The sequence below is a fragment of the Staurois parvus genome, unplaced genomic scaffold (genome assembly GCF_062004578.1).
Source record: "Staurois parvus isolate SC_StPar_1 unplaced genomic scaffold, SC_StPar_1.0 ptg000688l, whole genome shotgun sequence".
NCBI classification, from domain to species: Eukaryota; Metazoa; Chordata; class Amphibia; order Anura; family Ranidae; genus Staurois; species Staurois parvus.
In genome coordinates, this window is record NW_028318484.1 from 31,950 (window position 1) to 58,375 (window position 26,426).

At 42.9% G+C, this 26,426-nt stretch overlaps 1 protein-coding gene across 2 annotated transcripts in view; it reads right to left on the reverse strand.

Annotated features, from left to right (window-relative positions):
• The window catches only part of COMP (cartilage oligomeric matrix protein), a 132,635-nt gene that overhangs the window by 14,645 nt on the left and 91,564 nt on the right, over positions 1 to 26,426 (reverse strand). For both annotated transcript variants that reach the window (XM_089652604.1, XM_089652605.1), the window contains exons 14-16: positions 26,179 to 26,357; positions 17,746 to 17,794; positions 4,819 to 5,015 (exon numbers count right to left, since the gene is read on the reverse strand). In XM_089652604.1, coding sequence (XP_089508730.1) covers positions 4,819 to 5,015; positions 17,746 to 17,794; positions 26,179 to 26,357 — 425 coding nt within the window. The remainder of the gene's footprint in view (positions 1 to 4,818; positions 5,016 to 17,745; positions 17,795 to 26,178; positions 26,358 to 26,426) is intronic.

Here is a 26,426-nt window from a genome sequence, read left to right on the forward strand (position 1 = left end):
CATGTACCCACGACCAGAATGTGCAGAATCCTGTTTATATATGTGATTCTGCATAGCGCAGGTGCCCTGTAGCAGTACATCTGCTATGGGGTGGTCAGCAAATGGTTAAATCCTGAATATTAATTATTTTTCCAATGGTCAGAATAACATGTAAATGCATGTTTACCCGCAATGCAATATGTGCCTAAACACACGTACATACAGGACATTAGAGTCATATCCCACTTCCGCCTGGCTGCCCTTCTTCCTCTCCTCTGTGCTACCCACCATCATCCTTGGAGACATCAATGTCAACAACCCAGCCACATTCCAACTACTATACCTAACCTCTTCTTTTGCACTCACACAGTGCACACAGTCCTCCACCCACACCAATGGGAATACCCTGAACCTAGTTTTCTCCCATCTCTGCACCCTCCACAACCTCACAAACACCCCTTTCCTTCTCTCTGACCACAACCTCATTATGTTCTCCATCTCCCCGTCCTATAACGCCTCCCCCCCCCAAATGTCAAACCATCACCAGCCGTAACCTCCGCAACCTGAACCCGGCCCCTCTCCACTCTGCAGCTGACCGTCTGTACGACAGTATCCTTCCACTGTCATGCCCTGACCTGGCCACTACTGCGTATAACGACTCACTGTCCGCTGCCTTAGACTCCTTAGCACCCCTAACCACATGTAGCATTAGACCCCGACCGCTTCAACCCTGGCAGAATGGCCACACTAAAAATCTTAAACGACGCAGTCGTGCACTGGAGCGATTATGGTGCAAAACCAGATCCCCTCGAGCGTTCTCCCTGTACAGATCCGCCTTCCTCACCTACTCCTCCTCCCTCCACGCCGCCAAACAAGCCTACTTCGTAACCCTCATTAATACCTTCTCCACCTGTCCTCGCCGGCTCTTCTCCACTTTCAACTCCCTACCCCCCCCACCCCCACCCAGTACCTCACTCACCACCCACGAGATTGCCAATCACTTCCAAAATAAGATCGACACAATCCGTAAGGATATCTCCAATGCTCAACCTACCTCCCCACCTAGCCTCCCTCCCACCATAACCCCACCAACTCTTCCCTCCTCTGACCTCGCAACCCCCCACCACACCTAACGTCCCGCACACTATAACCTCCCCAACACTCCGCTCCTTCAGCCTTGCTACCACTGAGGAGGTCACTAAGGTCTTCTCAGAAACCCGCCTCACCATTTGCCCCCTTGACCCTGTCCCCACACAACTCCTCCGGTCACTCTCCTCCTCCACCCTACGCTCCCTCACCCACATCTTCAATCTCTCCCTGTCTACTGGCGCATTCCCCTCCCCCCTAAAGCACGCGCACATTACCCCCATACTCAAAAAACCCTCCCTGGACCCCAACGACCTGAACAACCTTAGACCCATCTCCCTGCTGCCATTTACTTCCAAGCTCCTTGAACGCTTAGTCTACAATCGCCTAAGCGCCCACCTCACTGACAACAACCTCGTCGATCCACTACAGTCTGGCTTCTGTCCCCTACACTCCACCGAAACTGCCCTACTCAAAATCACTAATGACCTGCTAACCGCCAAAGCTAATGGCCACTACTCAGTCCTCTTACTCCTCGACCTTTCTGCATCCTTCAACACAGTCGACTACCCAACCCTCCTTAACAAACTACACTCCCTCGGCATCAGAGACTCCGCTCTCTCCTGGCTCTCCTCCTATCTATCCCAACGCTCCTTCAGCATTACCTACAGTCAGGTCCATAAATATTGGGACATCTACACAATTCTAACATTTTTGGCTCTATGCACCACCACAATCGATTTGAAATGAAATGAACAAGATGTGCTTTAACTGCAGACTGTCAGCTTTAATTTGAGGGTATTTACATCCAAATCAGGTGAACGGTGTAGGAATTACAACAGTTTGCATTTGTGCCTTCCACTTGTTAAGGGACCAAAAGTAATGGGACAATTGGCTTCTCAGCTGTTCCATGGCCAGGTGTGTTTTATCCCCTCATTATCCCAATTACAATGAGCAGATAAAAGGTCCAGAGTTCATTTCAAGTGTGCTATTTGCATTTGGAATCTGTTGCTGTCAACTCTCAAGATGAGATCCAAAGAGCTGTCACTATCAGTGAAGCAAGCCATCATTAGGCTGAAAAAACAAAACAAACCCATCAGAGAGATAGCAAAAACATTAGGCATGGCCAAAACAACTGTTTGGAACATTCTTAAAAAGAAGGAACACACCGGTGAGCTCAGCAATACCAAAAGACCCGGAAGACCACAGAAAACAACTGTGGTGGATGACCCAAGAATTCTTTCCCTGGTGAAGAAAAGACCCTTCACAACAGTTGGCCAGATCAAGAACACTCTCCAGGAGGTAGGTGTATGTGTGTCAAAGTCAACAATCAAGAGAAGACTTCACCAGAGTGAATACAGAGGGTTCACCACAAGATGTAAACCATTGGTGAGCCTCAAAAACAGGAAGGCCAGATTAGAGTTTGCCAAACGACATGTAAAAAAGCCTTCACAGTTCTGGAACAACATCCTATGGACAGATGAGACCAAGATCAACTTGTACCAGAGTGATGGGAAGACAAGAGTATGGAGAAGCAAAGGAACTGCTCATGATCCTAAGCATACCACCTCATCAGTGAAGCATGGTGGTGGTAGTGCCATGGCGTGGGCATGTATGGCTGCCAATGGAACTGGTTCTCTTGTATTTATTGATGATGTGACTGCTGACAAAAGCAGCAGGATGAATTCTGAAGTGTTTTGGGCAATATTATCTGCTCATATTCAGCCAAATGCTTCAGAACTCATTGGACGCTGCTTCACAGTGCAGATGGACAATGACCCAAAGCATACTGCAAAAACAACCAAAGAGTTTTTGAAGGGAAAGAAGTGGAATGTTATGGAATGGCCACCTGACCTGAATCCGATTGAGCATGCATTTCACTTGCTGAAGACAAAACTGAAGGGAAAATGCCCCAAGAACAAGCAGGAACTGAAGACAGTTGCAGTAGAGGCCTGGCAGAGCATCACCAGGGATGAAACCCAGCGTCTGGTGATGTCTATGCGTTTCAGACTTCAGGCTGTAATTGACTGCAAAGGATTTGCAACCAAGTATTAAAAAGTGAGTTTGAATTATGATTATTATTCTGACCCATTACTTTTGGTCCCTTAACAAGTGGGAGGCACATATGCAAACTGTTGTAATTGCTACACCGTTCACCTGATTTGGATGTAAATACCCTCAAATTAAAGCTGACAGTCTGCAGTTAAAGCACATCTTGTTCGTTTCATTTCAAATCCATTGTGGTGGTGTATAGAGCCAAAAATGTTAGAATTGTGTCGATGTCCCAATATTTATGGACCTGACTGTATAATGCTACCACCTCCCCCTCTCTCCCCCTCTCTGTTGGGGTCCCCCAAGGCTCGGTCCTCGGGCCCCTTCTCTTCTCCATCTACACCTCCTCCCTTGGCAAACTGATACACTCCCACGGCTTTAACTATCACCTCTACACCGATGACACGTAAATTTACCTCTCCACCCCTTGCCTCACCCCTTCAGTCTCCGCCCGTATCACTCACCTACTGAACGACATATCAGACTGGATGTCGCTCCGTTTCCTCAAATTGAACCTTTCCAAAACTGAGCTCCTGATTTTCTCCCCAGCCCGTGCCCCCCCCCCACCCTCTCCATCACGACCAACAACGCCACCATCAGTCCCACCCCACAAGCCAAAGTCCTAGGTGTCACTCTAGACTCAAACCTGTCCTTCCAACCCCATGTCCAATCGTTAGCAAACTCATGCAGGCTCCACCTCCGCAACATCTCCAAAATACATTCGTTCCTAACCCCAGACACTACTAAACAACTCGTTCACTCCCTTATTATCTCACGTCTGGACTACTGCAACTCCTTTCTCACTGGCCTACCTCATCGCAGACTATCCCCGATTCAGTCTATCCTGAACTCAGTGACCAGACTCATCCACCTTACCAACCGCTCCGCTTCTGCCACCCCCCTCTGTCATTCCCTCCAATGGCTCCCGATTGCCCAACGCATTCAATTCAAACTACTAACACAGACATACAAAGCCATTCATAATGCTACCCCAAACTACCTCACCGACCTGATACCCAAATACCACCCAACCTGTAATCTTCGCTCCTCACAAGACCTCCTACTTTCTATCTCCCTGGTCTCCATCTCCCACACCTGAGTGCAGGACTTCTCCAGGACTTCCCCCATCCTCTGGAACTCAGTACCCCAATCCATCAGACTGCCACCTTCCCTCCTCACCTTTAGGCACACCCTGAAAACCCATCTCTTTAGGGAAGCCTACCCCGCCTTCACCTAACAGCCGATCTCCTCCACTCCTCCTACCGCTCCATCCCCCACAGCCACTTCCTCCTGTACCACTATCCCCTCCCTCCTAGATTGTAAGCTTGAAAGAGCAGGGCCCTCGAACCCCTCATGTATTGTTTTGTTACTGTATTGTCTCATGTTCTGTCCCCCACTATAATGTACAGCGCTGAGCAAACCTTTTAGTGCTATATAAATATTGTATAATAATAATAATAATATTTTTCTGCCAAATTCTGGCAGAAAAATTCCAGCCTTAAATCTCGTGTGCATGAGAACTTATGTTTCTAAAAACAAAGCAGCGTAGACAGCTGCAATATTTTTTTTTTCTGCTCATGTTTCCTTCAAAGGCTTTTTGCTTTTTTTTGTCACTTTAATATTTGGTTTTCCAACTCCCCCAGAGATTTCTTACAGAAAAATCCAGTGCGTATTTCGTCCTTTTTTTTTTTTATTATTTACCTTTAGCTGAATGCCAGGTTCAGCCACAGCCCGAAAGGGATTCGCCTGCCAATATGTTTGTTCCATCTGTTTCCACATAACTGCATAGAAGCTGGAGCTGTCCTGATATCCAAATATAAAACCAGCGTAATCATCATCTGTTTCTGTGTTAACATGAAATGTTCCTTCAAAGTCTACTCCATTGAATGCAGTGTAACCTAAACGTAGAAAAGACCAATACAAAACGTGTCACGTCGCACTGATAAGCTTGAAAACAGGGCAATGTTCGAATGTTGGCAGAAGTTTACATATAAAGCAATTATATCGCTTTTTAGAATTTTATAGGAAAAGAATATGTGCTGTGAAATATAAAATGATAATATATATAAGGGGTTGATTATTTTACTACAAGATAACTGAAAATTCATATCATCTGTCACAAATAAATATAGGCCTGCCAACAACAGAGTAACTAAAATGAGTTCACTCATATATTGCGTAGACACAAAACACTAACATGTAACAGGTGTTTTATATCAACATATTATTTATGTATTTATTTCAGGTACTTATATAGTGCCATCAATTTATGCAGCACTTTACATACATACATTGTACATTCATACCAGTCCCTAACCCTCAAGGAGCGTACAATCTAAAGCCGCCTTTCTCAACCAGGGTGCCTTGAGATTTCTTCAGGGGTGCCTTGGCAAAACGTCTAAAAATTGCCCAAAACATGTATACAAGCCAGCGGGTGAAACAAGCCTGCCTTTTAGTTACACAAAGTCGCAGGTTTTCATTGCGCACCATTTATGGCCTTCTAGCCGCCGGTGTCCTGACAACCAATGACATCATCAGTTGATAAGGAGGATGTCAGCTGCTAGCACAGCATCCTAGTTTGACCCTCTCCTGCCCCTCTCCATCAGTGCTGGGGTCACATTAGCTCAGTGATGGTAAAAACTGAGAGAGGAGAGAAACATTGGAATACTAGTCAGTAGCACTGTGCAAAAGTGTATTTGCTTTGGGAGAATAAATCACCACTAGTGTTGGGTGTCCTACATGTGTGGATGTTGCTGCGTTATATAAAATTATTTGAATAGTTGAATGCACCTACAATGTGAATTTCAGACCCCTCCATGATTTCTAAGTGGGAGAACTTGCAGAATTGCAGGGTGTAAAAATACTTCTGTTCCTCACTGTGTGTGTATGTGTGTGTATATATATATGTGTGTGTGTGTATATGTGTGTGTGTATATATGAATATGTGTGTGTATATATGAATATGAATGTGTGTGTGTGTATATATGAATGTGTGTGTGTGTATATATGAATATATATGAATGTGTGTGTGTGTGTATATATGAATATATATATATATATATATAACACTTTTTCTTTTTTTTTTAATCCGTTAATTTTTATGAATTGCTGCATGAATTTCTGTTTATTAACTGAGTTGATTCATTTGAGATTTTCATCACATTTCATTTATTTGATATTTAAAGAGAGAGCTCATTTTTAAATAAATAGCTCCTTGGGCACAGCATTGGATTAAACTCGGGCTCAGGCATAACATGCATTAAAAGACAAGTGCAGATTTAAAAAACATTCATACTCACCAAAGTAACTGCAGCATTGATCTGATGCTGCATCTGTGCCCTGCCGGCTCTACACCAAGAAGTGAGCAATCCAAGACCACTGACAGCTCAGTTCTCAGGTTCATGCTAAGCAGAGACAATGACTATCAGTCACTGGCTCTGTGATCTGCCCCTCCAGCGGTCAATGGAGCACCAGGCAGGAGAGGGCACGGGATCGGCAGGCTCAGGCTCTCAGTAGCGCATTGAGAGACTGAGCCAGCTACAGGTCAGGCATCTGGGCAGATCCTGACATTGCCAGGATCCCTGCAGTGCCTGAACCTGCTTTGTGACATCAGTCGATGCAGACTTTAGCCTACTTTCGACTGAACATGAGTCACATGAGTGCAGAACTAAGTGTACTGCTCTGACCTACAGAATTAGGGCCAGAAGAGCTTTGTCCATACTTTTCCTTTAAGGTAAAAAACCTTCTGCTTTTAGAACCCCTTTATTAACATAGTACCTGTTTTTTATTTCTTTTAGTTATCTGTCATTCATACTGTTCAGGTGGTCTTAGTTTTTAACATAGTTTGGTATATCGATTACATATGTTACATATCACAAAATGGTGGATGTAGAAAAGTTTAAGCTTTCTTTATTTTATTTTCACTTCGTGATTTGCCCAGTAAGTGTTGTTTTTCAGTAGAACAAGCTCTCCTGCAGATGTAGCAGTTAGATGTTTGAGATAAACTATTTACCACCAACAGTAGTGCTTACAATGATCAGCTTTTATTTACGTAAAATATTTATCCTAAAAGGAAAAAAACTGTTACTGTAACTGCTTATAAAGTGTTGGCTGGAATTTAGCTTCAATTTGTTAGTGGATCTAAATCTGCTAGTAACACTAGCAATCCCCCAGATTGACAATGATGTTGAAATGTGCCCCCTGTGCTCCTTCATCCAGAGTGTGGGCATTCTAATACAAAAGGTGTGCTACTGGCCAGATCAACAGGTGAAAAAAAGCTTAAAAAAAAGAAAACAAATGCAGTCACCACATCCAATGATTGGTAAGCTGCAATATGTTACATTTTTGGTTTTGGGTTTAATACCGCTTGAAGCTGAAACCCAAATTTGAAGAGTTCAAATCTCTGTTCCTAAATAAAACTATTTGGTTGATAGCCCCATGTTTGCCTCTGACTTTAATTGTGTTTCAAGTGCAAGATATTGTGTGCTGCCGGAGGGAATGTGTTCTTATCCTATTTTCTGTCATTCTCAGGCAGATGCGGACCATGACTTAGTCGGAGATAAATGTGATACCAATCAAGATCGGTAAGAAATCCACATATTTATTTGTTGAAATGAACAGAAATGTAACTTGTAAAACATAAAATATATGCTTTATAACTGAACATTGTTTTATTTTTAGGAATCGGCATCACTCCCAAATATTATAAAGAGGATCGTTAATTTGTAGGATTGTCTGTAGAGAGTGTTCAATGCGCCTGTCATACTAGATTTGTGAATATTTATGACAATTCACATAGATCCAAGAATGGTGGGGAGGTGCCCATAGTGTGTACATTACAGCTATATATATATCCGTGTCCTTTGTACACACGTGTGCTTTGTTTCATTCCAAATTTAAATTTGTATTAAATTTTCATTATTCAGAAATTCATATGTATCCAAATTTCCGTATACAACAGTAACAAATTTGAATGGATCTGGAAAAAAAAAATGCAATAGCTCATTTCTTTCATTCAGATGATAGAAGCATCCGAATGAACTGAATGATTAAAATTAATTTCATAATAGCTGGTTGATAAGGAGAGGGAAGGCCAGCCAGTAACGGCATCCTTGACAACCATGACTCATCTGTTGTCAACAGGATTCTCCGTTGAAAGCAGAATAAAAAAAAAACAGTGCCAAAGAAAAAACAGCGTGCCCCCCCCCCCCCCAATGCATGTCAGGCCCTTTGAGTCTGGTATGGATTTTTTGGGAACCCCATGCCAAAAAATAAATAAAAAAATGTGGGGTTCCCATACCAGACACTTATCCGAGCTTGCAGCCTGGCAGGTCAGGAAAAGGGGTGGATAAGCGAGTGCCCCCTCCCCACTGAATCATACCAGGCCACATGCCCTCAACGTAGGGGGGGCTCCCACCCAAAGCTCCCATGTTGATCTGAGTCTGTACGGGGGGGCTTAGCAGAATCTGGAAGCCCCCTTTAACAAGAGGGCCCCCAGATCCTGGTGAATGAGTATAGGATACATACAAATATATATGGACCTAACTGTATGTTCCTTGAAGGCTAGGTTCACCTTTTAGGAAAAAATATTAAATGCACATATTTTTGCAGAAGAAATTATTATTTTCCCTCCAGGAGCTTACAAAACATTGGATTGAACAGTGGATTGTGGGCACAATGTCAGGCTCCTGCAGCTACTTCCTCCAGCTTTCTTGCCCATACCTTTTTACGAGCTTTCTGTTAGAAAGCTAGAGAAAGTGTTAATGACCTATTAGGGCCTGTTGTGGTGGCAGACAGGACTTGTAGTTTCTACATTCAGTTTCCTATGCTCCGCCTGCACAGCTGTGCTAATTTAAAATGTGGCAGCGGGTCCTCGGAGAAGAGCCCCCACTCACTGTCACAGGGGAAGGGGTAGGGGGTGAGTGGGACATAAACTGGAACATGTTACACCCTAAATATGGGGGTGTAACATGCTGCGGAGGTGAACTTAGCCTTTAACACTTTCCTGCATCCTTTCTCCAACACACACTCACTCTGGCCATCCCAAGAGAAGACAAATTTTACCCTTGGTGGGGGAAAGTTTTGGCCAGTGTTTAACCCCCCTGTATACTGCTACAAACCTATTATTGCCACCAGTTTATCTTATGAAATGCTGGAACCTATGCAGCAGGTACAATCCACCCATGTCTCTTCCCTGGACTGAGAGGGGCTGTTTGTCACCCCCCCCCCCCATCAAACGTACACCATAGTATCAGTGCAATCAAAGCAAATTACAACTTTGTCAAACCAAAAGGCATGTTGACTGCATGTAGGAACTAAATCCTATGACCAAATGTTTTTTTTACCGGATGGCAAAATTCTCAGTCTTTTCTAAACATATTCTGGGAGCAGGCACATCCTTGATGGCTACTCCAGGTTGTAAACCCACAGGGTTCTTGGGCTATGCCAGGTAGTGGGTGGGCTGCTTGCTCTGCACCTGGGGTACCTTTTTGTGTGTGCACACACTCAGCAATGCCCGAGATTGGGCGGAGGCTGTGTTCAGGTGAAAAAAAACTTAAGATAGCCGCTGACTTAGAGATGAGCCAGACACTGTTTCTAGTAATTAAATGTACAGAGTTCCTCACTGGAGCACTGCTTTCCATGTCACTACACACCAGAGGGACATCCGTTAGGATGCTGTCCGCAGTAACGGCTCACAAAGACCTGGCATTCCTGCCAGTATTCTACATGGCTACAGGAATATGCAAGGACACACACTGGCGCATGGTTGCGCACACCCTCATCCCTGATTTGTGCCATGCAGCCTTTATAAAGGCGTTAGCGGCCTCCAGGGATTTCTGGTTGATCATCTCTCCAGTGAATTTGTTCCTGTGAACCTTGTATCTGGGTATTCTCCGTTAATGACTTGGTTTGCTCTTGGACCTGTCTTCTGCCTTCCTCCTGGTTTGACCCTGGCTTTCTTAACAAACTTACTTATTCTGCTCTCTTATGTATGACTCTGTTTTACCCTTCTGTCCACACCTGGAACTTGACCTTGGCTTTGAACCGGTTACTTGGCTTCCACTCTGCCTGAGACCTGCTTCTTACTACGGGTACCACCTGCCTACTGTCACTACTTCAGTGCCTCAGCTGACTAACTGGACATTTTGTCAGACAACATTCCAGTCGAAACATCCTCACTCATTCCAGCAGGTGACCTGTGCTTTTTTGAGCCTAGAACCTCCTGTTCTCATCTACAGGGGTGCCTGTTTGCCGCAAAAGAACCCCTCCCATCATTTAGCCTCCAACCGTACTGTGTGGCAAAGGCATAACGTGGGTTTGGTCCCGGTTGTTATGGCAAACTGAATGCTGGGGAGTGAGCCAGACCACTGACCCCCTCACTACTGGAGGAAACCTTAACTCACCCAGGTACCACACTTCACGATATGCAGCTGAAACACTACACCAGTTCTTGGTTATCCATGGCCTTTCTTCCTCCACCCCCCCCCTTCTGAGTTAACCCCAGACTTCATACCCCCTATGTGCTTTATTACTCTAAGCTCTTGTAATTGCCACTAACCTTCATGCAGCCCTTTGTGTGTAGCTTCAGTCCATGTTCAGGAAACAGTTTAACAAAATTTACTGAACTTTGTACTGCAAGTACATAACACAAACATCACAGTCCAATGCATCCATCCCAAACTATCTATTCTAGATTGTGCCTGCCCAGGCATACCTTGCAAAGGTGAGAGTCCATAACATGGTAAAAGTCCATGATGTGGCAGTTCTCCATTAAGTCTGTCTTCATGAGGACTGCAGGACCAGTGGTCCTCCTTCTCACAGGGTGGGTAGAGTGAGCCAAAAAAGCCTGTGAACAGTACCAAAATAGTTTAGCCCCTACCCCTGCCTGGGCCAACCATCAACAAAATGCCTAAAGTAGGCAACCTGCCTACTATCTGAATAGTGAACTACTACCAATATGTAGGTACGGAAAGGGCAAAATCACACCCATAAAGTGCACATTAAGTTCAAATTATATTGCACACCTTGGGGCAGATTTACTATAACTGAAGCATGTAAAATCTGGTGCAGCTCTATGAGAAACCAATCAACTTCCATGATTTATTGTCTTTAAATATAGGCTTTTATTGAAACCAACCACAAAGCCATACAGTACAGAATAGTAACATCTGTACACAACATTCCTAGTCACTCCCATACCACTAGCCAACCACATCATAAGTAGGAACCAGAAAACAAAGTGGCTATAGGAACTTGGGGTTGTAAGGTGACTAATTCTTACATAAGCCAAAGATAGCCTCATATACGGCTAGGTGGGAGGATCTGGAATATTCTATTTAATAGACAGAGAGAACTACCTACTACATCCACAGGAAAGAATGGAGGAGGTACACTACATTAGAACTTGGAGGGAAGGGGGAAAATAAAAATGGGGTGTGGGGGTGTAAAGGGGGGGGGGGGGGAGTATAACCAACTGAAAAGTAACAGATGTGTGCATAATCCCAGAGAAAGTCAGATGGGTTCTCTTGTAAACCCAGCTTACCCATCAGTAGCAAGGTAATTGTGGTAGTCTTGTGAATAAAAGAAAGCAGTCCAATAGACCCAGGTCTTCTGCTGCTGTTCCTCTTTTCGCTTCATAGATGCGGTGAGTTCCTCCATCAGGTGGATCTCTTTGATTACAGGGAACCATTGACCCAGTGAGGAGCACTCAGTATGCTTCCATATCTGAAATATGCAGACCCTAGTCACCTTTATTAGATGCACGAACGGTGACTTCTTGTAGAGGCATTTAGTCATCGGGGTCAGATGTAACCAAAATGCCTTGGGGTGGTCTTCAGTCCTAAAATCTGTAAGCTTGAAAATCGCCTTCTGAACTTTCTCTCAAATTGGACATACAGTTGTGGCCAAAATTATTCAACCCCCACTGAAATTGAGTGTTTTGGCCAGTTTGACATTGCTTTTGATCATTCAGTCATCTTGCTTACATTTACATTAAAGAGGCACTTGTAGGTCAGACAAATATAACATAACAGTTATAATGAAATAACCACAAATGTCTTTTCTGTGCTCACAGCATTATCAGTTTTATTCAACCCCCAAGTGACATTCAATCTTAGTACTTAGTACAGCATCCTTTTACAGTTATAACAGCTTTTAAACGTGAAGCATAGCTTGACACAAGTGTCTTGCAGCGATCTACGGGTATCTTCGCCCATTCTTCATGGGCAAAGGCCTCCAGTTCAGTCACATTCTTAGGCTTGCGCACTGCAACTGCTTTCTTTAAGTCCCACCAGAGGTTCTCAATCGGATTTAAGTCTGGTGACTGCGATGGCCACTCCAAAATGTTCCAGCCTTTCCTCTGCAACCATGCTCTAGTGGACTTGGAGGTATGCTTGGGATCATTGTCCTGTTGAAAGGTCCAACGTCTCCCAAGCCTCAGGTGTGTGACGGACTGCATCACGTTTCCATCCAATATCTCCTGGTACTGAAGAGAATTCATGGTACCTTGCACACGCTGAAGCTTCCCTGTACCTGCAGAAGCAAAACAGCCCCAAAGCATGATTGACCCTCCACCATGCTTCACAGTAGGCAAGGTGTTCTTTTCATCATAGGCCTTGTTCTTCCTCCTCCAAACATAGCGTTGATCCATGGGCCCAAACAGTTCTAATTTTGTTTCATCAGTCCACAGAACACTATCCCACAACTTTTGTGGTTTGTCCACATGGCTTTTGGCATACTGCAGTCGACTCTTCTTATTCTTTGGAGACAGCAAGGGGGTACGCCTGGGAGTTCTGGCACGGAGGCCTTCATTACGCAGTGTGCGTCTTATTGTCTGGGCTGAAACTTCTGTACCCACATCTGACAAATCTTTTCTCAGTTCCTCAGCAGTCACACGGGGACTTCTCTCCACTCTACGCTTCAGGTAGCGCACAGCAGTCGAAGTCAGCATCTTCTTTCTGCCACGACCAGGTAGCGTTTCAACAGTGCCCTTTGCCTTGAATTTGCGAATGATGCTTCCTAAGGTGTCTCTTGGTATGTTTAACATCTTTGCAATCTTCTTATAGCCATTGCCCTTCCTGTGAAGAGAAATCACCTCTTCTCTTGTCTTCCTGGACCATTCTCTTGCCTTCACCATGTTTGTAACCACACCAGTAAATGTCTAGAAGGAGCTGAGTATCACAGTCATTTTAAAGCTGCCTAATTGGTGCTTATTATGCTTGATTGCTGCTCGGTGACATCCACAGGTGTTTTCAATACCTGATGGAAAGCACCTGTATGAACCTCTGTTCTTCAGAGTGGTAGTCTTTAAGGGGTTGAATAATTGTGGCAATGAAGAAACCACATAAGAACCATTTACTACTGTATTACATAAACAATTGATGTCATTTTAGTTGCATTTGGGTAGTTACAACGTCCTTGTAGGATTTGATTCTGAATACAATTCCAAATGTACACTATAGTCCCTAAACCCCTTTACAGCATTGGGGGTTGAATAATTTTGGCCACAACTGTACTGCCAAGAGATGTGGAAGAGCATCCTGAGATCTCAAAGGCACCTCCAACACCTTGGAATAATGCTGTTTAACAAAAGCGGCAATTTTTACCATCTGATCAAAAATTCATACCCGGCCTCCTGAAATCTGTTGTAGAGATTGTAAATTTGTGGGTGAAGAACAAAACATGGTCTCTGTTTTCCAACATTAAAGTAAGACCCATGTCGGATTCCCACTTGCGCAAAAAAGGAGTATAGTCTTCCCCAGGGCTCATAAGAATATCATGAAACTGAGAGAGTGTACCACATTGGAACAGTAATTTCCAAAAGGGTCCATGTTTTATTTTTAAAGCTTAATTGAACAAGCTGAAGTTAGAAGCTGATTGGCTAAATTGCACAGCTGCACCAGATTCTGAGTGGTCAAGTTTTAGTAAATCTCCCCCCTCCATATATCATTATATTTTACTGACTCCACACCTGCAAATGAATCCAAGTGTGCAGAATCAAAATCATGATATTTAATTGTGGCAATCAGATCAACACTTTTAGGCCCCTTTCACACAGATACGTTTTGGTTCCAATCAGCAGGGGACCTGCGAGCTGACACCTGCTGATTGGAGCAGAGTGGGGCAGATAAGTCCATGTCCACTCAGTATCTGCAGAGTCGGCACAGACAGAACTTGGTCTGCTCTATGAGCAGTTGGGAGTAAAGGGACTCCACTGTCTGTTTACAACCGGCTGCCTCCAATCCAATCTGCCCAAATGGAAAAGCACATAGTCCTCCTTTTTTTTTTTTTTTTTTTTTTCCAGCTGGCCTAGTTGGACCCGGAGGTGTGCAGGTGTAAACAGACTCAAGTCTGTTTATACCTGACGATCCATAGGAATGCACTGAACTTCCGATAGAGTCCATTTGAAAAACTGACATGCTGATCTGATTGGACTGCCCGTGTGAAAGGGCCATCAGCATTTTTTTTGCATTGGAATAGACAGGTGATGTCATCTTAAAACCTTGAAGAGAATTTACTTTGACAATGCCTTCCTTAGTGTGCTAACATTTTGGTGTCTGAAGAGATATGGTTTTATGTCTAATACTTTGGTTCACACTCATGTGTGAATGAGCACAACAGTCTATTCATTTGAAATGCAGGAAAAAAGTCCCTGACCTATGGTGCTATGCGTTTGTGTGCATAGGAAAACATGTTACAGTTTCCAATGTGTAAGAGTGGCATTAAGAATTAATATTACCCCTGCACTTCTACTAAACAGCAGTGTGTTTTTGCTGCGGGTGCAGGAATGTGTACAATTTACACACCTTCTGGCCCCCCGAAATAGTGTAAGCCTAGACTTAGGCAACCATATCCTAAATTAGTGTGGGGAAAGACATGTCAGCTGTAAGTGTTACAGCACTTACAGTAGACATTTGGCAGCTGATTTTCGTCACAGACTCCGTTTATCATCTGTTCCACAGAGCAGTACAACTGCATTGCAGTTGTCTTAGTGGAGGTGCAAGCTGTCACAGTTTTAGCCCCTGATGACAGCATCAGTGTAATCCAGTGCCCAGAAGGAGTGGGCAGAATTGTCTTTAATCTGGTCAAAGTCTCAAAAAACACATGTGAGGCTAAAAGAATTGAGACCCATAGATCTTGGCAGGACTTTTTTCAGCTAGAACTTAGTGGAACTCCTTTCCATCACCTCTGGCTCAGGATCTATGTTCCGTGCTCAACACTTTCACTTATAAACACTGAAGTCTGGTTTCTGTGTTTTACAAGTGATTGCTGGTCTCCCACATTTCTGATCTCCTGAGTGGCTCCCACTGAATGCAGAATAGGGACAAGGGAGATGCAGCTACCTGGGGTACAGTGGATGCTGGCAACGATGATCCCCCTGCAAGTGAGAGAGGAAGAGCCACCTGCAGTATGCAGTAAGGTACTAGAGCCAGCTGGGTGCTTCTGCTTAATACAACAACAAAAGTAAGACATATGGATGATGTTCGAGGTTTTAAGTAAGGGGGAGAAGATTGGGGTAGTGGAGGGGATGCTGCATGCAGAGGTCAGAGCTGAAGAGGGAGGAAAGTGAGATGTGGATGGGGGATGTGGAGGAAGGCTGAACTCTGCATTCTGTGTGTAGTGCACCCCTAAACCCCTGCACTCTGTCCATAATGCACTCCTGGTATTTAATGCCCCTTTAAGACTCTCCCATTGTTAGTCAGATTGAACCATACCCACTATATGATGCGATTTGGATGGTGTATGTGTGGGAGGGGGGGGGAAGCGGGGGTTTGGGGTATTGTGGTTGAATTCCAAAAAGCCATGGTTATTGTCATATGCACTAAAGTGTCTATAGCTTCTAATCTGGGAATTATAAATTAAAGATTCATTTATTTTTAACGTTTGCTATGTCACGATAAACTTCTATGTCTATTCCCCCTTGGACAGCCAAACTTTAGATTTTAAATATAGGACACCTCAATATGATGTACTTTTTCCTTTTCTTCCATTTTTTTGAACAGATATAAATTCACAAGAGTATGGGATTCTACAAAAGTGTTAAACAGTTTCTTGTATTAAAGCATGTTACTGACACTTCACTTCCACAGGGAAGAAGAATGCTGAGAGTCTGCTGACAATTCCTAGGGCTATTCTTGTTACTCTTTAAGCAAGTTATTCATTTTAGCATACTAATAAATATTTTCACTATTTATGAATATTCTTGTTCTTTACTTTTAATAGCCACACTTGGATTGATTTAATGCATATTATATTACACTTTAAGGTTTCCCCAGTCTGTGGTTGCTAGTCATGTGCATGCCCTAAATTTTCGCTTTGATTTAGATGCATTAGTTCATTGAAGAATCTCGTTTTGTCACATTCATTATGTTGAACATATTGTTTTTGTAATTTGTTTTGTAGCCTCAGTATTTGTTTATATATTCGTTGGTCTTGGTGGATGTGCAAAATGTTGCTATTTTTTTCAGATAATTTGCAATTTTTTCAGATGTAAAGGAATAAAAATAATGCAAAATTCAGTGCTCCCAAATATTTTATACCTTTACCGAATGAATTTAAAAATTTAATTCATTTCCCCATGGGCCCGAACTGTTATCACATCATGTGATGTCATCTGAATGAAAAAAATGCATTTATTAATTTTGTTATAACTATTTTTTCTGATTCGTTGAGATTAAGATGTCCATTCAGAGATTTGAATACATCCGAATCTCCGAAAATCTATTTGTAACTAATGGAAATGCTCATGTCTAGTGTTTGTTATAGACCAGCCTTTCTCAATCAGGGTTCCTCCAGGGGTTGCTAGAGGTTCCTTGAGCAATGAGCAGTTTATGCCTCTCCGATATGTAACCACTGTCAGCAATTATCTTTTTAACTATCTATAAAGGGGGGATTCCTAGCACTGACCACAAATGTAAGGTGCATTTTTTCCACTTACCATCATGAGCTGTAGATGTAGATATTATTAGCAGGGGTTTCCTGAGACCAGAAAGATATTACTATTGATGTTTTAAAAAAAAAAAAAGGTTGCGAAAGGATGCCCTAGACATTCTACAAAAAAAAGGTCTTGGGGGCTTGGTAAGGTTTTGACTTTTTCTTTTGGCAGCACACAGAAGTATTATGAATGTTTGTTTATTTTGATTTCTGCTAGTATTGGACCATATACAACTAGAGCTGTTGGTGGTGATTTTCATCCATTCAGTTATATGTGTTACAGGAACACAGTAGATCTAAAATGGACCTCTATCCAAAACCTTTTTCTAATTTTGGATTGCAGTGGGGAAGGGTTTAAACCACTGACATTTCTTTTGCTATCTGTATTATGGGGAGATTTTCCTTACCTAATTTTCCAGGAGACACAACATAAAGGGGAAATTTTCTCTTTATAAAAGTTGTCTGAAATGGATGTCCCCATTGGAAACTTTCCTCTCATCTTTCTCACCTAAAACGTTCCTCTCTTCTGTTTGGTGACGATTGTAAAGTTTTAGATTTCCAGTCAATTTCTTCTCCAGTAATAGTAGCAAACAATATAGAGGGTGAGTCTTCCCAGAACTTTAAGATACATTTTAGGAAATAATATAAAGTACATAACTCAACTAAAAGCAAAAAGGAAAAAAAAAAATTTCTTACCAACAGCCAGTCCTGGATCACTGTTCATTGTTTGGACAATTTCCATTCCCTGAGAAAGACAAAGACCTTATTTGAGCATACTCAATCTTATTTCTTTACTAATTGCCAAGTAAATGCCAATGGATAATGCATTAAGCTTGGCTAACTCGGCAAAGCCTGTCTGCTGCTTTTACCACACTGGCCAGACATTATCTGAAAATCAATATCATTCCAACTGAAGATCAATTATATTATTATTTATGTTAATATTAAACTTAAAATGACCTGCAAATGTCTAATCTAAGTCTAAAAGGATATGGCAGTTAAAACCTAGTTAAATATATAATGCTTTTATTATTTACTTTGGAATACCACAAATGCCTGAAAGATAGAATTATTTTAACAAAACACTTATATAAAAATTACAAGGTGGAATTATCAAACATGTCAGAGAGTCACAACTTCCAAATCCATAATTTTACACCTACCTGTCAGTAAGAAACAGGTTGGTTCTGGTGTTTCAAAAAGAAAATTGAGTTTTGAGAGATAAGTTGACAGGCTCATTTTACTCTGCATTTCCTCCCAGGCCTCAGAAACTTCCTGTGATCTTATCAAAACTGACAAAACCCAATACTGCAGTTTGTTTTTCCTCAAATGTAAACATGTATTGAATGAAGGGCAGAAAGTGCTATTGTCAGGAAAGGCTTGCCCCTAATACAGATAAAGGTTCTCGACACATAAATATGTGCATAAATATGGCTGGGCAGATGTGCATGGCCATGGGCATAGGCTTGCGCCTGTCTAATGCTGGCACCAAACAGGCTATTTAAACAGGCTGCAGTATTGTCTATTGTATGTTCTACAGCTTCTGCGTGTTTATTCCTGATTCCTGTGCCTTTGGATTCTGCTTATGCCTCCTGTTCTTGCCTGATTGATCCTCTGCTGCTGACCTGGCTTGTGACCCAACTATTCTGCTGTCTGCCGTCTATGCCTGATCTGCCAGGCTGTTACCGACCTGGCTTGTCTTACCCTACATCTTGCTCGTCTAGCCCGCTGCAGCTCTTCAGTCCAGCTAGTCCACATCTGCTTCCTGCTGCCCTTCCACAGTCTGCTACTAGCCAAAGATCTGTGCCAGTTCATCTGGAACCAGCTTGTTCGGCTGCTACACTTACCTTCTGACTACTGCTGCCATGCAGACTACTAGACTGATCACAGGCACTCATACCTCACCATGTTCCCATGGCTGCTATTCCTCTACCAGTAGCCCTCGAGCCGGAGCTGTACAAGAGGCCTTCCTGTTTACGACAGGCTCTCTATCCAGGTACGAGACAGTATCAAACAGCCATGCCTTAGCCTGCAAGAGAACCCTCTCCACTGGTTAAGATTTGTCAGCACCTTGCTGCTCTTACCCATGCAGTCAAGAACCTCCATGCAGTTCACGTTCCTCCACCCGGAGGAACATGGATAGTCCCTTGCCACATCAGTGACTACCTCTGCATCTGCTCCTACTTCTGCCGCAGCTGCTGCTCCAACAGAGGCTCCTACTAACCCTGCTGTAATGATGTTATCCCATGAACATCGAGTACCTACTCCTGAGAGGTTCTCTGGTGATCTGAGTAATTTTTTATAGTGTTCTGCAACACGTCAACAATTTTACTCTACAGCCACGGACCTTTTCCTAGGAATCTGCCAAGGTGACTTTCATCTTTTCGCTGCTCCAGGGTGAACCACATACCTGGGCTCATCGGTTATTGGAGGAAAACCATGCAGAACTAAACACCATATCCTCATTCGATGCTATGGCTCAGCTTTATGATGACCTACAGCAAACCACAACCGCCACGGCTGCTCTACACGCACTACAGCAAGGCCACTTAGTGGTTGAGGACTATGTCACAGACTTTAGATGCTGTAGTGCAGATACCAGCTGGAACAACATAGCCCTTCCTCATCAATTCTGTTTAGGTCTCTCAGAAGGCCTCAAGGATGATCTTGCTTGAGTTGTTGTGCAAAGCTCTTTGGAAGCTCTGATCACCTTGCTGATCCAGATTGATCGTCGCTTACTCGAACGCAGATTTGAAAGATCTAAGCAGCAGTCCCGTTCTGTATAGATGCTACCTAAGATTCCAGTTCATCCTAGCCCAGTGCTCGGAAATTCTGCTCCAGCCACACCGAAGGCACCTGAACCCATGCAGCTTGGCCTGATCCATCCTTCATTAACCCCAGAGAACAACTTCTGCCTGTACTGTGGAGAAGTCAGTCACTGTGTGCGCAGCTACCCAGCTAAGCTGCGTAAGTGTTTCTCCCTTTCTTCAGCTTATTTTTTGGCATCTTGGGCCTACCATGGCTACAGCCTCATAACCCACATATTGACTGGCATTCTGGAAGTATTCAGTTCCTGTCTCCATATTACCAGAAACCTTGCATGTCAGGATTATCTCTGTCACCCACCACCTTATAATGCATGGACTCGGACATTGAGCTTTGCCAAGTAGTCCCAAGGGCCTACCACGAGTACCTTTATGTTTTCAGGGGGCAGATACCCTTCCTCTGCATAGACTTTATGACTATTCCATTGAGCTTCTTCCTGGAGTGGAGATTCTCTTTGGATACATTGTTCCTCTTAATGAACGGGAATTGGGTGCTTTAAAGGACTATATCGATGAGAACCTCCAGAAGAGATTCATTTGTGGAAAAGGACCGTTCCCTTCAGCCATGTGTGGACTATTGTGACCTGAATAAGATCACAGTAAAGAATCGTTACCCCCTTCCCTTGGTTTTTAAACTATTCCAATGACTTAAATCTGCAGTTATTTTCACAAAACTGGATTTAAGAGAACCTTAAATTTGGTCCGAATCCGGGAAGGGGACGAGTGGAAAACTGTGTTCTGTACTCAATTTGGCCATTTTGAGTATTTGGTCATGCCATTCGGCCTATGCATTGCACCAGCTACTTCCAGCACTTCATCCATGACATTTTCAGAAACTTTCTAGATATCTTTATCATCGTCTATCTGGACGATTTTTTGATATTCCCTGTATCCCTGGAAGTGCACCGGGGGCATGTTAAAAGTGTACTAAGTCAGCTCTTCCAGCATGGACTTTATGCCAAGGCCAAGAAATGTGACTTTGAGCAGCGGAGCATTTAGTTTCTTGGTTTTATCATCTCTACTGATGGAATTAAGATGTACCCACAGAAGGTGTCGGCGATTCTGGACTGGCCAGCCCCCCGGTTTGTGGGATTCACTAACGTTTACCGGAAGTTCATCAAGAACTTTTCAACTATCATCACTCCCATCACACAACTCACCAAGTAAGGTATCCGTTTCCATTGGACTTCTGAGGCACAAACTGCTTTTGAGACTTTAAAAAAGTTATTTACCACTGTCCTGGTCCTGAGTCATCCAAATTGCACACTACATTATATTCTAGAACTGAATGCATTGGAAAATGCAGTAGGAGCAGTCCTATCTCAGCGTCAAGGTCTCAAGGACTTGATCCATCCAGTCGCATTCTTCTCACGAAAACTTTCTCATGGAAATTATGATGTTGGAGACCAGGAGCTTCTTGCGTTTAAAACAGCCCAGAAGGAATGGAGATATCTGTTTAAGGGAGCCGTCCACCGAATACTAATATACACAGACCATAAGAACTTCAAATATTTGAGAACTGCAAAACACCTCAAGCCACGTCAAGCTCGGTGGGCACTCTTTTTCTCAAGATTCACCTTCCATATTACCTACAGATCTGGGTCAAAGAATACCAAGCGGATGTGCTGTCACACATATTTGAAGATCCTAAAGACACTCTGGTACCAGACACTATTCTGCCAGTAGGGAACTTTCTGCTATTACAGACTAACCGCTTGTCACAGTTGCAGCAAGCTTCTGCAGAAACTCCCAGTTCTGGTGTCACCTTGCAGAGTAGAGATGGACTAGTGTGGAAAGGTGAGCACATTTTTGAGCCTGAAAATGTTCGGGTAGTTGTCCTGGGGTTCTGCCATGATCACCCTTTGGCGGGCCACTTTGAGGTGCACAAGGCTGTTGATTTGGCACAACTCATATTATGGTGGCCTGATTTGGAGAAGTATTGCAAGGCCTACATAAACGCATGTAAAACCTGTATTTGGAGTAAGAGTACTCGAAACAGAGCTTGGGGATTGCTCACACCTTGTACCTTGTATCAGCCTGTACCTGATAGACCATGGAAAATGATCTCTTTAGACTTTATTGTGGAACCTGTACCATCTGAAGGTTGAACTGCTATCTTTGTGGTAGTGGATCGACTATTAAAGATGGCTCATTTCTTTCCCCTGAAAAATACGCCATCTGCTATTGAGACTGCTTGGGTATTTGCTAAGGAAATTGTCAGGCTCGATGGAGTTTCCGCAAACATAGTCTCTGACCGAGGTGTCCAATTCACATCAAGATTCTGGAAAGCACTGTGTGAAACTTTAAAGATTGAGCTGTCCCTATCTTCCGCTTAAGCATCTGCAGACCAACGAGCAGACAAAATGGACTAACCAGATGCTGGAGCAATACATCCAGTATTTCATTTCATTTGTCCAAGATGACTGGGTGTCAATTCTGCGGTGTTCGTCTACAACAACTCCAATCATTCAGCCACCAAGCAGTCCCCAATCTTCACCAACTATGGGTTTCACCCAACCTCACCTGACCTTAGTTATCTGTTCCATCCAAAGCACCCTGGATTTTTTTACTCACAATAATAAGTTGTTGCAGGAGATCGTCACAAAGGCTCAGAAAGACAACAAGAGGCCATTCAACAAGAAAGAAGGGGAGAGCTGATCTTACAGCCAGGAGACTGAGTTTGGCTTGCCACAATGAAACTGAAAATGGCATGTCAATTGAGGAAGTTGGAATGTAAGTCTGTGGGACCATTTCCAGTATGAAGAAAAATTAATGATGTTTCTTTTGAACTAATGTTACCAGAATCCTTTAGTATCCATCCAGTATTTAATGTGTCATAACTGAAACCTGCAGTACCAGATCCTTTCCCTGAACGGAGATCAGGACCTCCTGAACCTGTAATTAATGGGGGTGAGGAATCTGAAGTTGAGGCCATCCTGGACTGCAGAAGGAAGAGGGGTCGGATACAGTAATTAATTACATCGAAAGGGTATAGTCCACAGGAGAATTCCTGGGAGCCCATATATAATGTACATGCCACAGACTTGATTTGTGCATTCTTCCGCAGTCACCCACAGAAGAAGAACCAGTAGGGCATCAGGAGGCTGCCTGTAGAGAGAGGGCAATTTCAGGGAAGGCTTGCTCATAGTATAAATGAAGATTCTCAGAGCATAAATATGCACATGCGCAGACCGGCAACTGGCCGGGCAGATGTGCATGGCTGTGGGCATTAGCACGCGCATGTGCACTCGCTTTCACAGGCATGCACCTCTTATTAATGCTGGCGCCAAAGGGGCTATTTAACAGGCTGCAGTATTTTCTCATTGCTGTTTATTCTACAGGTTCTTTGTGTTTATTCCTGATTCCTGTGCCAGACCTCTGATCCTGACCCAGCTTGTTCCTGACCTCCATTTGTCTGCTACTTGCCTGACCTCGGCTTGCCTTTGGACTCTGCTGTCTGCCATCTATGCCTGATCTGCCTGACTGTTACCCAGCTTGCCTGACCCTGCATCTTGCTTGTCCAGACTGCTACAGCTCTTCAGTCCAGCAAGTCCACATTTGGGCCCTGCTTCATGCTGCACTTCCACAGTCTACTGCCAGCCAAAGCTCCATGTCAGCTCATCTGCCACCAGCCTGTCCGGCTGCTACACCTACGTGCTGACTACTGTTGCCATGAACACTACTGGACTGATCATAGATACTCATACGTCACCGTGCTACCATGGCTGCTGTTCCACTATCAGTAGCCCTCGAGCCAGAGTTGTATAAGAGGCCTTCCTCTTAATGACAGGCTCACTATCCAGGTACATAACGGCTACTGTGGTCAAGGTAACTGGGGTACCTAAGACCAACAAGTGTGGACTGGCAAAAGCCAACTGCAGCCTCAGAAAAAAAAACAAATAAAATAATATATGGCCATACTAAACTTAAGGGTATGCTCATTAAGGTTAGAAGATTGATGAACAAATGGAGGAACTGGAACTACTGATACATGAGGATTTTGACTTTGTGGGAGACCTGGTTTGACAGCACACAGGACTGGCTTATGACTATCCAGGAATGCTCCCTCTGAAAAAGGGACAGGATAGGTAGAAAAGGGTTTAGGGGTGTGCATGTATGTCAAGAGTAATTTGCTGGTGAACATAAGAGACAACAATACTAATGTGGCAATGGAGGGAGTGGAAGCCTTGTGGATGGAAATTCAAAGGGAAGAAACAAAAGGGAAATTAATAGTGGGTGAATGCTACAAGTTCCTTGGCCCCGAAGGATGAAGAGGAGACTGATCTCCTTTCACAATTAGTAATGGTGGTGAGGCAGAACAATGTTATCATCATGGTGGACTTCAATTATCCAGATATTGACTGGGCAGATGGAACTGCTCAGTGCTTCTTAAATGTTTTGCGGGACAATTTTGTGTGTCAGTCGGTGGATACCCAAACTGGAAACATGACTCTGCTTGACCTACTAATCACAAACTACCCAGAGCTGACAGCAGATGTGGAAGCTTGGGAAACGGCAATCACAGGGCAATTATGTTCACTGTAAATCACAGGAAAAACAGACAGGGTAGGAAAAGAACATTAACCAAATTGATCCAAATTTTACAAACTGTGCTTCATACTTTGAAATTATTTGTGAAGATATTCTAGAAACAAATAGCACAGAGGAAAGGTGGTAGTGCTTTAAGAACATTTTGGAAATTGTTTTACTCAGTGTAATCCAATAGGCAACAAATATAAAAGAACTAAGGTTGATCCTTTAAAAAAATGCAGAGGGGACACCGTCAACACGTCAGCACTACAAAGAATGCAATAAGTTGTAAGAGCACCATCAGGGCTGTGAAAATAGACTATGAGAGACACATAGAGTAAAAAAAAAAAACCCAAATTTTTTAAAGTATATTCATAGTAAAAAGACAAACTCAGTGCATATTGGCTCCATAAAGGATAATCAAGGAATATTGGTTACAAGTGACAAGGAGAAGGCAGCTGTATTAAATACATTCTTGTACTCAGTTTTTACTATAGAAAATGAGGGGTATAATAGACACTTTTATTAGCAACACAGTGTTCTAAAAGTCTAGAAAAATTTAATGTGAACAAATCACCAGGATCAGATGGCTTTCATCTGAATGTCCTCAAAGAATTTTGCCAGGTGATTGCTAGACTGTTATTTGGGCGGCACAGTGGCTTAGAGGTTAGCACTTCTGCCTGGCATTACTAGGGTCGTTGGTTCAAATCCCAACTATGGCACCACCTGCCTGGAGTTTGCATGTTCTCCCTGTGCCTGCGTGGGTTTCCTCTGGGTGCTCCAGTTTCCTCACACACTCCAAAGACATGCAGGTAGGTTAATTGGAGCATTTTCTGGGATATTATAAGGTGATTTGTTGCTGTGCATAAATATAATTTTTAAGAATTTGCTGATAAGAATAGAATCAGTAATAACCAGTATAGATTTATAAAAGATTGTTCTTGTCAGACCAAGCTATTAACATTCTGTGAGGAAGGGAGCTGTAATCTGGAAAAGGAAAAGCATTTGGTATGGTACTCCATAAATGCTTAATCCACAAACTTAGATCTGCTGGCATTAACGATGATGTATGTACAGTACATGGATAGAAAACAGGTTACAGGAGTGTTTGTAATAAATGGCACATCTTCTGAATGGTCTGGAGTTATAAGTGAGGTACCACAGGGCTCTGGGACTAATTTTGTTTAACTTGTTCATACATTATATAGAGATTGGGATAAATAGTTCAATATCTGTGCTTGCCGATGATACAAACCATGTCTCTTCTGCATTAAAATTACTGCCTGTTTGCCTTTTTTAATTTTTTTTACCTAAAGTTATACTTTAAGGGGTTCTTTACTGTTAGAATTGTATGGAGGTGGAACACCCTTCCACAATCAGTGGTTTCAAAGGGAAGTGTCACTAATTTGAAAAATCTTTTAGATTGACCACAATATACAAGAATATGGGAAGTGATAGAGATATACATATATGCATCCTCACCAACAGTTATAAACAGCTCACTTCACAAATCAGGTTTTAGGCTGTAGACCTGACCTAGACTCACTCTAGGGTAATATTTCATTATGCATTGACAGCATTCATTTATATGTTAATTTGGTAGGTATAATAAAAAATAAAAAACACCAGAAACCTCTAAATATGTGAATTAGAAACAACTGGCAATCATATTTAATGGTGTACTTACATTTAGACAGGTAATGTACTTCTAGATTTTATATTACTTATCTATATATATTTATATGAGAGAGAGAAAAAATTATCTACTACATACCTCATTTAATACAATCCAATTTGGATCGATTTGAGCATCTCCCTCTGGGTCCAAAACAACAGTCTGGAAATCTCTGAAGTCTGTTAGGGTAATTTCAGCATTATCAGGGCAAGCATCAATTTTATCTACCACCATGTCTTTGTCATAATCTCCTTCACAAGCATCACCAATACCATTCCCTAAAATAAAAAAAAAATGCAAGAGATCATATTTGCACAAGGTTTACAAACTTTACGAATAATACACTC